This window comes from Ovis canadensis, chromosome 15 (assembly GCF_042477335.2).
Source record: "Ovis canadensis isolate MfBH-ARS-UI-01 breed Bighorn chromosome 15, ARS-UI_OviCan_v2, whole genome shotgun sequence".
In the NCBI taxonomy this organism is placed as follows: Eukaryota; Metazoa; Chordata; class Mammalia; order Artiodactyla; family Bovidae; genus Ovis; species Ovis canadensis.
The window spans coordinates 13,353,733-13,367,228 of record NC_091259.1 but is presented as its reverse complement, the minus strand read 5'-3'; the positions used below and the strand labels follow the sequence as shown (position 1 = coordinate 13,367,228).

The 13,496-nt window shown below is 37.0% G+C and overlaps 1 protein-coding gene across 1 annotated transcript; it reads right to left on the bottom strand.

Annotated features, from left to right (window-relative positions):
• Positions 1–225: 225 nt before the first annotated feature.
• MMP13 (matrix metallopeptidase 13) lies at positions 226–12,137 on the bottom strand. The gene is made up of 10 exons (XM_069552972.1): positions 11,987–12,137; positions 11,656–11,897; positions 10,300–10,448; positions 9,999–10,124; positions 8,110–8,271; positions 6,561–6,678; positions 5,436–5,569; positions 4,330–4,489; positions 2,477–2,580; positions 226–1,553 (listed from the first exon to the last, which is right to left on the bottom strand). The coding sequence occupies exons 1-10, from the start codon at positions 12,104–12,106 to the stop codon at positions 1,453–1,455; spliced, it is 1,416 nt and encodes a 471-aa protein (XP_069409073.1). The 5' UTR covers positions 12,107–12,137; the 3' UTR covers positions 226–1,452.
• Between the last annotated feature and the right edge of the window lie 1,359 nt (positions 12,138–13,496).

Here is a 13,496-nt window from a genome sequence, read left to right as displayed (position 1 = left end):
TACAGTTAACACTAAATTTGAATTTAGGGTCTTTGTACAAACCAAAGAAACAAAAACCAAAAGCGGTAATGAGCTACATTCACCAAGAAACATATGGCCAGAAAAAGGAATAATTTAAACAGACATTCTTGAAGAAAAATTATACCAAATTATACATATAAAAACATATTTATATAATTATATATAAAATTATACCAAAAGACAAAAATATGCCATATACCAATGTCTGTTGAAAATATCTTTTTATTATAAACAACATGAACACTTCCTAATACACTTTGCATATACAGTATTTCTTTGCCTGAATTTTTATGAATATGATTTCTCAACACAATGGTTCTTCCCTTCAAGGCCATTTATATATTCAACAAGTACCAAGTGAAAGGCACTGTCAAAAGTTATACAGGATTAAGGAGGAAAAAAAGGAGAAAAAAGGAATAATTTTATTCTTCAAGAGGACCATGTTTTCTTTATTTTAGATATCTTTGTTTTTTTAACATACACATTTCCGATTTGTAAGATGTATTTTAGACTATTTCTTTCAAAAACAGCTTATATATCCAAGGTAAACTGGACAATTAAAACAATTTTAGATAGAATAAAAGTAAAACACTACTTTTAGTTTTAAATAATCAAATGATTTATTAAAAAGTGATGCTATGGCTTTAGATCATTTTGTTAACAATTTCAGTTTTATGTTTTTGAAAGACTGAAATATTTTAATACCTGAAATATTTTAACACTTTGTCTTCTATAAATATGAAAAGGAATAACTATCTTTTTTGAGAGCAGTCTTTGAGTCACTGTCAAAAGTGAAAATTAAGCAGAATCCAAAGGCCGCATCTTCCGTCCTCACTGCTAGCGTCTGTCTCCTATCATTAGTGACTGTGATGTTTCCTTAATGTCTGTATGAAAAGGGGCATGTAGCTCCAAATATTTTTAGTGCCAAATCCAAATATTTCTTTGGAAAGTTGCCTAAAATGTATTTACTGTGGACATTTCCCTTTTGTGTACGGATGTCATATGCTACCCCCAAATTTCATTTTCATACTATTTTATAACATTTAGTAAAGATAAATCATTAATTGGATAAATGTATTTACTTTTATGTCTTTGCAAAGTTTTCTTATGCATAATATGTTAAGTAACTCTCTTTGACACACCATATACCTCATTTTTGATGGGAATGTTGTCAACTACTGCCTCTACATAGCACACAAGAATTAGGTGATTCATTGAGATAATGAATTTCATGACTTTAAAATACAATGTGGTTCCAGCCACGCACAGTTGTATAGATACTAAATAGTCAAAGATAACTTACTGAAGCTCGTTCACAGAACTAAGCTTTCCCCGATACCTCTCCTTCTCCCATAACTCACCCCCCAAATGTCTGGAAGTGTTATCTCAAATGCTTTCCAGGATTTAAATAACAATATTTTAAAAACACTTTTAACACCACAATAAGGAATTTGTTGGCATGACTCGAACGATACGGTTACTCCAGATGCTGTATTCAAACTGTATGGGTCCATTGAAAAAATAGATATAACCTATAAGAAAAAGACCAAAAAGATTTCAGAGTCTGAAAATAAAGCTTTACTCTAGCTAACATTAAAATCTCAATCTGTTAGACTCGCTTTTTAAAACATTTCAATGCTTACATTATAAACACAACTAATGCTTTAATTTATTGCTTATAATTTAAAGAGGGGGAAATGTATAAAGGTTTCTAGCTCTCCTAAAATGTCACCTCAAATTAATTGCTGTATTGGCATGAGTTCCAGTTTTGAGGTTTGAATTTTTTTTTTTTTTTTGGCCATGCCAAACTGTGAAAGCACAGTCTGGACCTCCAGGGAATGACCCCAAGTGCTTGAGTTACTGATATTGGTTATTTGTTGCAAGTTAGAGATAATATCCTTTTTCATAATTAAAGCAAAATCATTTTATATTTATGATGTTATTTGTCTTCACATATAACATACTCCCCATTCATCCTTGATTTTAATTATGGCAATACTTTTTGCATCTTGTGTGCTATCCCTAGTCGCTCAGTCGTGTCCGACTCTTTGCAACCCCATTGACTGTAGCCAGCCAGTCACTTTAGTCCACGGGGATTCTCCAGGCCAGAATATTGGAGTGGGTTGCCATGCCCTCCTCCAGGGGGTCTTCCCAAGCCAGGGATTGAACCCAGGTCTCCTGCATTGCAGGCAGATCCTTTACCATCTGAGCCACCAGGGAAGCCCTCAATATCTTTAAATTTAAAGTCGTGTTTAAGATTTGGCATCTTTTAGTCATAGAACTAGCAGTCATTATGTTAAGCTCTTATTTATTGTAAGCATATTAATTTTTGCTTGCTGACTGTGTAAGTAGTCACAATAAGTAATCCTTTAATTATGCAAGGTTTTCATTAGTGAATCTAAGTTCTAACTGAGGGGCTACAGAAGCTCTCCATTAAGATCAGTGAAATAGTTACCATTTTTCTGGTAGACAGCATCTACTTTATCACCAATTCCTGGGAAGACCTCTTCAATGAATCTGGGATAGCCTTTATCCATCACATGGTTAGTGTCATCATAGCTATATAATAAGAAAAAGAAGCTCGTAAGTGGGTTGTAGGTAAATTACTTTAGAAATAATACAGTGGATATAATGGCAACTTTCAAAATTGACAGTTTCCAATTTTTAAGTCCATTCAAAACATCTGGTAGTTTTTTTTAAATTAAGAATTATAATACTGAGTGTATAGTATACACCTGGTGACTATTTTGACTTGCCTAAAGGCCTTGTTTATAAAGATGGTTATAAACTCATTTCCATTTCAAAATTTGTATATCAGTTATAAAAGTATGTTATTAGGAAAGCATTTTCAGAGTCAAATAAATATGTTTCTGGATGGAACAATTGTCTATTGATCTCTCACTACGTGTGAGACCACTTGCTAAGGGCAGTCGTGGATACTAAACTATTTAAGGCTCAGTTTCTGCACAAGGAAGTTACAGAGGCAAATGGTAGTAATAAAGAGAGGGTGGGGAGCATCGATTTCTCCTCCTGTAACTATATATTCCACACTCCTCTTCCCCAGCACCTCCTCACACTCTAGCCAACCAAACACATTCTGAAATCAGCCTAGGAGAACAACCCCCCATGATGCACTCTTCCTACTGTTGCTGATGAGAGTTTTTTATATTCTTGAGGTACATTCCGATAAGTAAAAGCTGGACCATCAAGAAGGCTAAGACATACACAGATGACATTGTAACACTAGGCAATAGGGGCTAAACATCATGAGATGTCACGGGAATTACATGAGAAGGGAGATAGCCTTTAAATGGGGGTGATCAAGAAAGACTGTGCATAAAATGGTATTTCAAATTAACTTTAAACAATGGATAGAATGTCAAGAGGATAAATGTAGGGAAAGACCTCTGGCAGAGAAAATTGTATAAGGGAAGGTTATATGGAGATAAAAGCACAAAGCTTTTGAGATATGGTAGGCAGTCCATCTTGACCAAACCACAGATCTCATATAGGATAAAGGGGCAGAAACACTGGACCAGGTAGAACCTAGACAGTAATATTTAATAGTATTGGATTTAATTTAATTGTATTTAAAGCTGTGAGTGTCATTATCAGAAATAAGAAGTCGAAAGGTAAAGATGATATACACAGGAGTGTGTCTGTGTATAGAGGAAGTAAAGCTACCATTTTAAAGATTCCAAGTTTTGGACACCTATGAGATAATCGTCCCTGAATTGACTTGGGTTCACAAACATTGCCAATGTCAATGCCGCCTTGAGCTCTACACATGTTTCAGATAGTCCAGTCCTACTTGGTTTTCACAAGGGTCTGGCTTTATAAACCTGGCAGCTTCCTGGCCAACTTCTGCACTGGACCAACAGGCTAGAAATTGTGGCCCTCTCTCACTCAGTCTTGCCCTGTACATATTCATATGTTCCCTCTGGCCCCAGAAGATGGACTTGCATGGAAATTAGGAAAGGATGACAAGAAAGAGAATCCAGGAGAAAGATGAAATGAGCATGCCAAAATAAGAGAGATAGCTTTGCCATGGCTTACATACAACAAATGACTAAGAAAGAGAAGTGTGGCCCAGAGGGTGTGAGAATTATACGTGCATTTTTCAAGAAGGCTTGAGACTTTCAAATGCCTGTCTTAGGGGCTACTTGCAGGAGCTATCACGGAACATAAATGAATGACTGGTTTAACATTTAAAGTAATGCATGAGATAATAATTTTAAGCAACAGGAGACGCTTGAGGCTCACTTCGCCCTCTGACAGATGATGGGGGAGTGAACATGGCTGCCATACCTCCAGACTTGGTTTTCTGAGAAGAAGAGCGTCTTTCCTGAATCCTCAAAGTGAAGGGCTGCACTGATCTTTTTAACATCTTTTGGAAATCCCAATTCAGATATTTTTTTGGGATAATCTTCCAGAATATCATAACCACTAAGTGCCCAAAATTTTCTGCCTAGAATGAGTGAAAGAATCGTTTTATTATTCAAGGGAATCTATTAAGACTCACATATGTAGACCTTTACTTTAGCAAAGAGAAAATCATTTTACACATTTATGAATAAATTAGTCAATGTTTGTGGTCACCATGTTTAAGGAACACGAAAGTATGAGCGTTCTTCAAAAATTAAGATCCAAATTTCCTAAATGTAAGCATAGCCAGTGGAATATTATAATTAATTTGACTATTAACTCTGAATATTAAGATTGGAGCTGGGTTAAAAATACATTAAGATTTCTACAGAAATAAGCAGCACAGTACAAAGAGGAAATTAGACTGAAAACTCAAGTTTTATACTGGTACAAAAGTTGTCTGCTTCTCCAAAAAAGTAACTTCATTATAGCACTAATTATAATAGTCACACAATAGAAACAGCATTAGTAGGCTCTATGTAGCTAATACAAATTATGATCATGCAGCTGGAATAGCAATTTGGGAACCTGTGTCAAGGGAACAAGTAAAATATTAAAAGGCATACATACTATGAATGGAAATGTTTAATATATGTTTTACATATGATTAGGGACTAGATAATAAAGTGAGAAAATAAATTGACCTTTCAGAAGGAGGAATTATGGATAATTTTTTTTGAATTGTTAAAAATGTACATTGTTATAACATTTTCTCAGCAAATAATTTTTAAGAGGAAATAAGAGAAACAAAGAATGGATATGAGTAATATCCAATATTGACTTTTTACTTGTCAAATTGAGGACACTTGGTTTCAGTTAGACACCTGGTTTCAGAAAGGTTTCAGGTGCTTTCTGGCTTCCATTTTGTTATACTTGATTCTTAATTTAGACATATTTTTGACAATGATCATTTTATTAAATCTCTGGTAGCTAAAGTTCATCGCTGCCTGCTCCAGGCATATGCAAAGTTTCGCTGGTGGAAATCTTACCTCTAAAGATGAAGATAAGGTCATGGGAAGGGTGCTCATAGGCGGCATCAATACGGTTGGGAAGTTCTGGCCAAAACGATTTTGTTAAAAACAGCTCTGCTTCAACCTGCTGAGGATGCAGCCGCCAGAAGAATCTGACACAAAAGTAAAACATAGAGTTTGCATCATTTCTTTGAGTGCAGTGTTTCTATCCTGCTAGCCACTTGTCTCCACATCAGTACAGATAAGCCAGACACAACCATTCCCTACCACCTGTGAAGGGGCAAGATTTCCACTTCCCTTAAAGAGCCAGTTAAACAAGCTCTGTCTGTCTTAACTCTAGCCTAAATACTGAAGTCTAAAAGTCTCACAGAGCCTTTGTGAAGGCTCCAGGTCCTTTGTGTGCTGGGATCATTCTTTGTCAGTTTTGCCTGTCTTGGAAGTGGCAAGCAAATATGCCAGGCACTGTGTCGGGCTCTGGAAAGAAAACATGACTGACACAGACTGTGCTCCCAACATCTCATGGCCTGGGAATCTGAGACAAGAGAAAATACTGGAGCAAAATGAAATTGGAGCTATAGTAGAAGATGAAGGAATGCTACTGGATCACAGATGAGAGAATAATACAGATAATTAACAGATAATTAAACAATGGATTAATGAGTAGGTGAACAAATAAGGATATTAAAATAGTATCAAAATTAAAAATTGGTATTTTGTTTTTCATCACCTATAGATTTAGGCTGTAACATGCTCTTATGCTACCAGAACCAAAGCTTTCCCATACCAAAAGGAATTTTCAAATTTCATGTGAAATTATGAGTAACAACTCACTAATACAGTAATTGATTTCAATTGTTGTGTTTTGTTAAATAAATAAATTATATTCCTATATGTATTTGGTTATTTTTATAAGAAGAAGATGTAAAGAAAGTTGTACAATGCCAAGATTATCCATTGAAAAGTAAAATGTTTATCCATCAGTTATTTTATTTCATCTGATATACGTAAATAAACTGTCCAAAGGTCTGTTATTTTTACTAACTTCACCTCCTTTGGAATCCTGACGAGATGTTTTGTTAATCTCAGACGTGAGTTCAGAACTGTTCGTCACATGTAAGTTTCATAAAGTAATACCGAAAGTACCTGTCTTTAAAGATCAGTGTTTCTCCACGGAGACTGGTAATGGCATCAAGGGATAAGGAAGGGTCACACTTGTCCGGCGTTTTCGGATGTTTAGAGTTGGGGTCTTCATCTCCTGGACCTGCAGTCATGAAATGAGTTAAGGAAGTGGCTGAGGATGACCTGCTCCTACCAGTGGAGAGCAGGAAGGGCTTCATCCAGGCAGGGCGGTGGGTCCTGCCACCTCCTACATAATGCGCCAAAGAACTTGTAATCCCGCCTCTTTCCTCCAGGGCTACCACGCTCTTGCCTATGGGACTTCCCCTTCTGTTTCCAACTTTAAAAACCCTTGAGAATCATCTCAGCTCCAAATCCAGCTTTCTTGAGGCTGGTGATAGAAACGGGCTGGGGGAGCAAGAGACTTTGGGGAAACTTTCCCCGTGCTTTGCACAACCTATTCACAGACTTCTCCCGAGAAACACATCGCTCTCACAGCCACTTCTGGAGGCGTGTCATCTCCGTGGGAGCCCTCCTTTGGGCTCTTTCTCAAGCCTACTTGACCAGCTGCCAGCATCAGCTCACCTTGCTTTAGAGTTTATCACTGTGCGTCTGCATCTCAGTGAAAAGCCAGGCCTTCAGCCACTCTAGTATGACTTGCAGCGTGTTGGTAACTTTCCAACCAGCTCACATGAGCGCAAAAGGGTTGCAGGACGGAAAAGAATTCTAAACTTCTTCTTCACTACCTATGTCCTGTTAGTTCTGTCATGAAGTCCCTCAGCCAAGATACAGTAGAAATAGTAAAAACTGCAAAATTCTTGCCTCTGCCTTCATGAGCTATTGCAATAGATTTAAATCCAGAAGAGAAAATAGCTTGGGGCTGGCCTGACCGTTGTCTGAGCTCTGTGTTCTAGAAGTGTTTACACTGATGACTGTGTACTATGGCTGTACTTCTATTTATGGTAGGTATTTTTGCTTGTTTGGGTTGAGGTTTAATTATTTTGTAAATATTATTGAAAATTTGGAAGGAAAATGAAGAAATTCTTACCAATGTTCACTGTAGATATTGGTTAAAAACTACCACAGGCTACTTGAATGGTTTCCACGGTGGTAAACAGGAGTAGTTGAAAGAATACCCACAATTTATAACAGCTGGTTGAGATCTCACTTTCTCCCTGTGAAAGCTACCCCAAAAGCTGTGTTCCTATCTAGCTGTGTTTCACTCAGCTGTGTTACTATAACTATACTGTTTAAACTCTACAGCCTTAGTTTCTTCATTCATCAAATGAAGAATAAAATATTGCCATTTCTTATGTCAGAGGTATCGTCGGGATATCAAATGTACCTTGCAATGTATAAAATACAAATACAAGGAGTTACATTCTACAAAACTTTGGGGAATGGAATATTTTCTACCTGAGCAGGTAGATTGATATTTAAAGAAAAAATGAGCATGCTTCTCCAGGTGTTACTAGCAAAACCAGGACAGTAATATTGGTAATGGTAAATTCATTAACAATGTAGAAAATAAATGTGTATATGTCTTCTGCGGTCAAGCTGATATATCAGTAGTTACCGTAGAGAGACTGAATCCCTTGGACGTCATCGTCAGGAAGCATAAAGTGGCTTTTGCCAGTGTAGGTGTAGATGGGAAACATGAGTGCTCCTGGGTCCTTGGAGTGGTCCAGACCTAAGGAATGGCCAAACTCATGGGCAGCAACAAGAAACAAGTTGTAGCCTGTAAGAAAAGAAAGGAACTGAGAAAACAAAGTCCTCCAGTGACCAATTCACAGAATGAATACTCTTTTCTTTGTCTATCTATTATGTTGTCATTTCTCCTTGTCTGTTTGACACAGTTTTTAAAGTTAATATTCAGTTGCTTAAATGAAGATTTAAAACGTTGATTTAATCATTGTAAATAATTTGGTAATCCTTTGATTATAGCTGCCTACACAGATTCTCAACAGATTGATTAGCAATCAATAAGGTTTTATTGTGAAGACACTAGTAATCCTGATTTGCTCTTTGCTTTCTCATGTCAGTGAGAAAAGTAGAGAATGATGACCTTAAATGGAAACTCATGGGGGGAAAACCTAGGGTGATACATATCTAGGGTGCTGCCTAGAAAATCATCTAAATAGGAGCCACCAATCAAAGGTATGATGACCAAGCATAGAGAATACATTAAATACGGTCTCCAGGAATCTACTTGAGAACAAATTCCTACCAAATGCTCCTTTCCAGTATATCTCTATACTCTAGAATTTAAAGAAGCAGAAACTGTAGACACGATTGGCCAACCTTCCTCTACTGTTGACGACCACTGTGTCTCTGTGTTTACATTATTTCCTTTAGTCATTCTTCCCACAAATTTTTGATGCTTCTGGTATTTTATATTGGAAAAAAATAAAATATTGAAAGAAAAAAATACATGAAAGCTGGAGCCGGTGGTTTCAGTTTGACCTTAAATACCCTTTGCTATCATAGGCTATACATGAAGAAAATATGTAATCAACTTGGTGAGCTGTGCAGACTGCAGCATGATCATTCATTAAACCCAGAGTTTATGCAGGAACCAAAAACTGAGGCTTACTGTGACTATGCCTTAACAATACTAGGTGTAGCTCTTTCTTCCTAAAACCATTTTTATCTGTGGAATATTCAGACTTTAAATATGCAAACTCCCACCTTTCCCTCCTAGGACAGATGGCAGCATAGGCATTGAGACATTGATTATTCAAGGCCCAGTTTTACTTTTTGGAAAAAATAATTCCTTTTTTTAAATGAATAGTAAAGACTAGATGTTTTTGAAGACTACCCTCTAACTATCACAACTAAGAGTCCATATAGCTCCAAAATTAAATCCTAGTTGGAATAATTTGGCTTTTCTGCCTAAATTAGCATTCTCAATTCTTTTGAGTCTTTAAGATTCAACTACTGACTGAAGTCTCTCAACAGTTTCATTTTGCTTTTGTAAATAAATACATTTTAATCTGGTTTGTCTCAGATTTTCTGAAGTAAGAAACTATATTGATTTGCTAGAGTGGTATTTGTAAAAATCAGTGGAACAGTCAAGTCTAAAGAAGTACTCATATAACTGAGAATAGAAATATGACTGGATTTGTGTCGTTAATATTTCTACAAAGAAAAAAACTATTTCAGCTTGCATCCAACTTATTTATAATCCACATATTTAGCACTAATAGTTTTTAGAACAGAAAGCATTTTGATCCTATTTCAGAGTTAGCTAGAATCCCTCAAGCCACTAGACTAAGCAGATTTTGCTCATTTTTAATGTTGCATATTGGCTTGTAGAAATGCCATTTGTAGAAACTAAGATTATTATACTTATTAAACTTTTTTGAAAAATATAATCAAATACCAAATATAATTTACAGTATGCTTCTTAACCTCTTTTTAATGGGGTCTGATAATCATGAATTATATCATTATAAGAAATATTACCTTTGGAACTACTTGTCCAGGTTTCATCATCATCAAAGTGAGCATCTCCTCCATAATTTGGTCCAGGAGGGAAAGCGTGAGCCAACAGACCAGAGGGTCCATCAAATGGGTAGAAGTCGCCATGCTCTACACACACAAAGAAAGAGTTAAGACTTTAATTATACCCAGTAGTGCCTAGCCCAGGTGCTTGGTGAATTTTTGTTGAATTCTGTAAAAGCTAATGAGTACCTGAAAGAAGAAATAAAAGAATGGAGCTAATAGTAGAATATAAAAATGTTCAAAAATTATTCTGCATCATTACCTTTCGTTCCAAAAGAGATCATGATATCAGCAGTGCCATTGTGAATTCTGGTAAAATTCAGAGGTGTCACATCAGACCACACCTTGAAAGCTTTTCTGAAGGCCTTTTCCACTTCAGAATGAGTCAGATCAGGTGTATAATTCACAATTCTATTTAACAGAAAAAGCTTGAATCAAATTTTTGGAAAGTGAAAACTCTTTTAGAAGATATTTTCTTGGAGTACTGCTTTTCAACTCAAAATGCAATTGCTTCTCTAAAAGTTCTACTAGAGGTCCACTGTTTCGAATAACTTCTTAATTATGATGTCATACAAAGCCATATAATGCTGTGAAAAATTTGATCAGACACTTGAGTATCTCCAAATATTTGGCATCTCAAGTTTAAAGTATTTAGATGTTTACTAAAACTTATATGGCTGCCACGCTAAAAGTTTTGTATCACTATGGTCTAAACAAATGAAATAATTCTGTAAATTTCATGAGAGAGTGAAACTCTCCATTTTTAGCACTCTTATAATAAATATGACTGTTACATTTTCAAATTTTCTTGTAACTACTCTTTTATTTTGATTTTGTATCTGAAAGAAACATATTTAGTTTTGCAATAAAAATAATGCTGGCTTAATGCAACAATAATATATAATAGATATTATAAGATATTCTCATCAACAGTATTAAACTTACTCCTATCTCTCTGTGTGTGCTCTGTGCTTAATCACTAAGTTGGGTCTGACTCTTTGCAACCCCAAGACGGTAGCCTGCCAGGCACTTCTGTCCATGGGGATTCTCCAAGCAGGAATACTAGAGTGGGTTGCCATGCCCTCCTCCAGATGATCTTCCCAACCCAGGGATCTAACCCAGGTCTTCTGCATTGCAGGCGGATCCTTTATCATCTGAGCCACCAAGGAAGCTCAAAGTCACTCCTGCTGCTAAGTCACTTCAGTCGTGTCCGACTCTGAGCGACCCCATCCATAGATGGCAGCCCACCAGGCTCCCCCGTCCCTGGGATTATCCAGGCAAGAACACTGGAGTGGGTTGTCATTTCCTTTTCCAATGCATGAAAGTGAAAAGTAAAAGTGAAGTCACTCAGTCGTGTCTGACTCTTTGTGACCCCATGGACTGTTGCCCATGAGGCTCCTCCGTCCATGGGACTTTTCAGGCAAGAGTACTGGAGTGGGTGCCATTGCCTTCTCCACAAAGTCACTCCTAGACCTACTTAATTTCCAGTGTAAAATCTAAGGCCTACTTAAAACAATGGGACCACACGTGTTCTGTAATCTGTAGCTTGTGCCGAAAATTAGACAGTTGATACTACAAAAAGCAACAAATATTAAAGAAAGAATAGTCTATGATTTACCTGTAGGTTAAGTTCATTTTGGACCACTTGAGAGTACGAGGAAAAACATTGTATTCACCCACATCAGGGACCCCACATCTTGGCTTTTTCATGATGTCTAAGGTGTTATCATCAAGTCTGCCAGTCACCTCTAAGCCAAAAAATGACTGCATTTCTTTAAGCCTGTCAATCACAGAGCTTGCTGCAGTTTTCTTCAGGATTCCAGCAGGATTCTGAGGATAGTAGTATGATTTCAGGTAGCTCTAAAAAAAGGAAAGCAAAATGACCCTCTTTTAAAGAGAAGGGCATTTATGGGACATATCACATCACTGGAATTGTTAAAATACTTTACCTCTGCAAACTGGAAGTCTTCCTCGGACAAGTCTTCAGAATCTCCATCGCTGGGAAGGGGCAGGGACCAACAAGCCGTCCAGCTGAAGAAGAGGAAGCCAGCCAGGGCCCTTGGGTGCATCTTGGATGATCACGCCTGGAGGCAGCTGCCTTTTCCCAGACAACTACCTTTACTTTTATAGGCCTATGGTGGTGAGTCATCAATTATGGACAAGTTTCAACTTCCTAGTCAGTTAAAGGTAAACATGCTTACATAGCGCCTTTTTTTTTTTCCTCCCAAGAAGTGTGGTTTGTGGTAGAATTTGAGGGAAATATAATATGAGGGCTTCTCTCCTTTCAGCAGGGTCTCAAAAACCATCTTGCAAAATAACAGCCTCAGCATATTTATGGCTATTGTGGGAAGAAGCAGGGAGTAAAATTTTCACTTCACTTGGCAAAAAAACTTTCCCCTTTGCAGGAGATTAACTACTTTTTCTTTTTCTGATAAGACTATCAAGACAGTACACTTACTTCCATAAAGAGAAACCTAGAAACCTTTTATAACCTGGTGAGTTTTAAACTTCATTTTTTCCAGCACACCTAAGAGGTAAATATTATGTATACCCAAAGGCCACAGAACTGGACCAGAACCAAGCTTAGAGACTCATCACGGGATTGAGTGCTGTGGTTGGAATTTAAAGGCACTGGTGTGACCTCTCAACTAACATGGAGCCTTGCATAAATTCCCTACAGGTCCAGGCAAAAATAGAAGGATGTGTTAGAATACAATATATTGGAATACAATATAATGGCTAACATGTTGAGGGATTACTGCAGGCTAGACTTAAAAGGTGTTACTTCATTTAATCTTTATGGCAGCCTTATGAAGTAGGTAAGTAGGTACTGCTGGAAAACTTGTTTTTCACTTTACAAAAGAATAATCTGAGACACTGAGAAGGCAAATACTCATTTAAGGTGATATGGTTAATAAAATGCTACTACCTGGCATTTGAATTGCAGCCAGTAGGTTGAAGACGTCATGTTTTTAACTGCCATGGAGTATGACCTCTACTGTCTCCATTCTCAGATATTTTCTCAAAGCTGCTTGGTTCCCAAAGCTCTGGGAGGGCTCAGGAAAACTAAGACTCTAAAGTGTCTTGATTTTCATTTTCAAGTTTAAATACTAGAAGTACCTTTGGTCCAATGACTCCAGAAAGCAGTCCTGTAGGGGCCTCTAGTCTATTATTCCCTTTAGAACTTCACACATTTAATACAATGAAATCAGAGTGCTGTCTTTGATTCTTTGTAGATGTAAATGGATAGAGCAATATGGGCCATGATTTTCAGATTGATCAAATTGTTGAAAACACAAGTTAATTTAAGCGACTAAGGGTCAGGGAGGCTTAAGTCAGAAACACACTAAGAGAAACAGAAGGAGCGTGAATACAGATTAGGGTGAGAAGGGAAGGGATATCCTTAAAATAAAATGCTGTAATCTATATTAGCCAGTACCTCAGAGAAAACCTATCAAA

Coding starts and splice junctions, on each gene's coding strand:
- MMP13 (XM_069552972.1), bottom strand. CDS start 12,106: ATGCACCCAAGGGCCCTGGCTGGCTTCCTCTTCTTCAGCTGGACGGCT. Junction 10,125..10,299: donor GATCTCTTTTGGAACGAAAG/GTAATGATGCAG, acceptor TTGTGTGTGTAG/AGCATGGCGACTTCTACCCA. Junction 5,570..6,560: donor ACACTGATCTTTAAAGACAG/GTACTTTCGGTA, acceptor CTTTTGTGTCAG/ATTCTTCTGGCGGCTGCATC.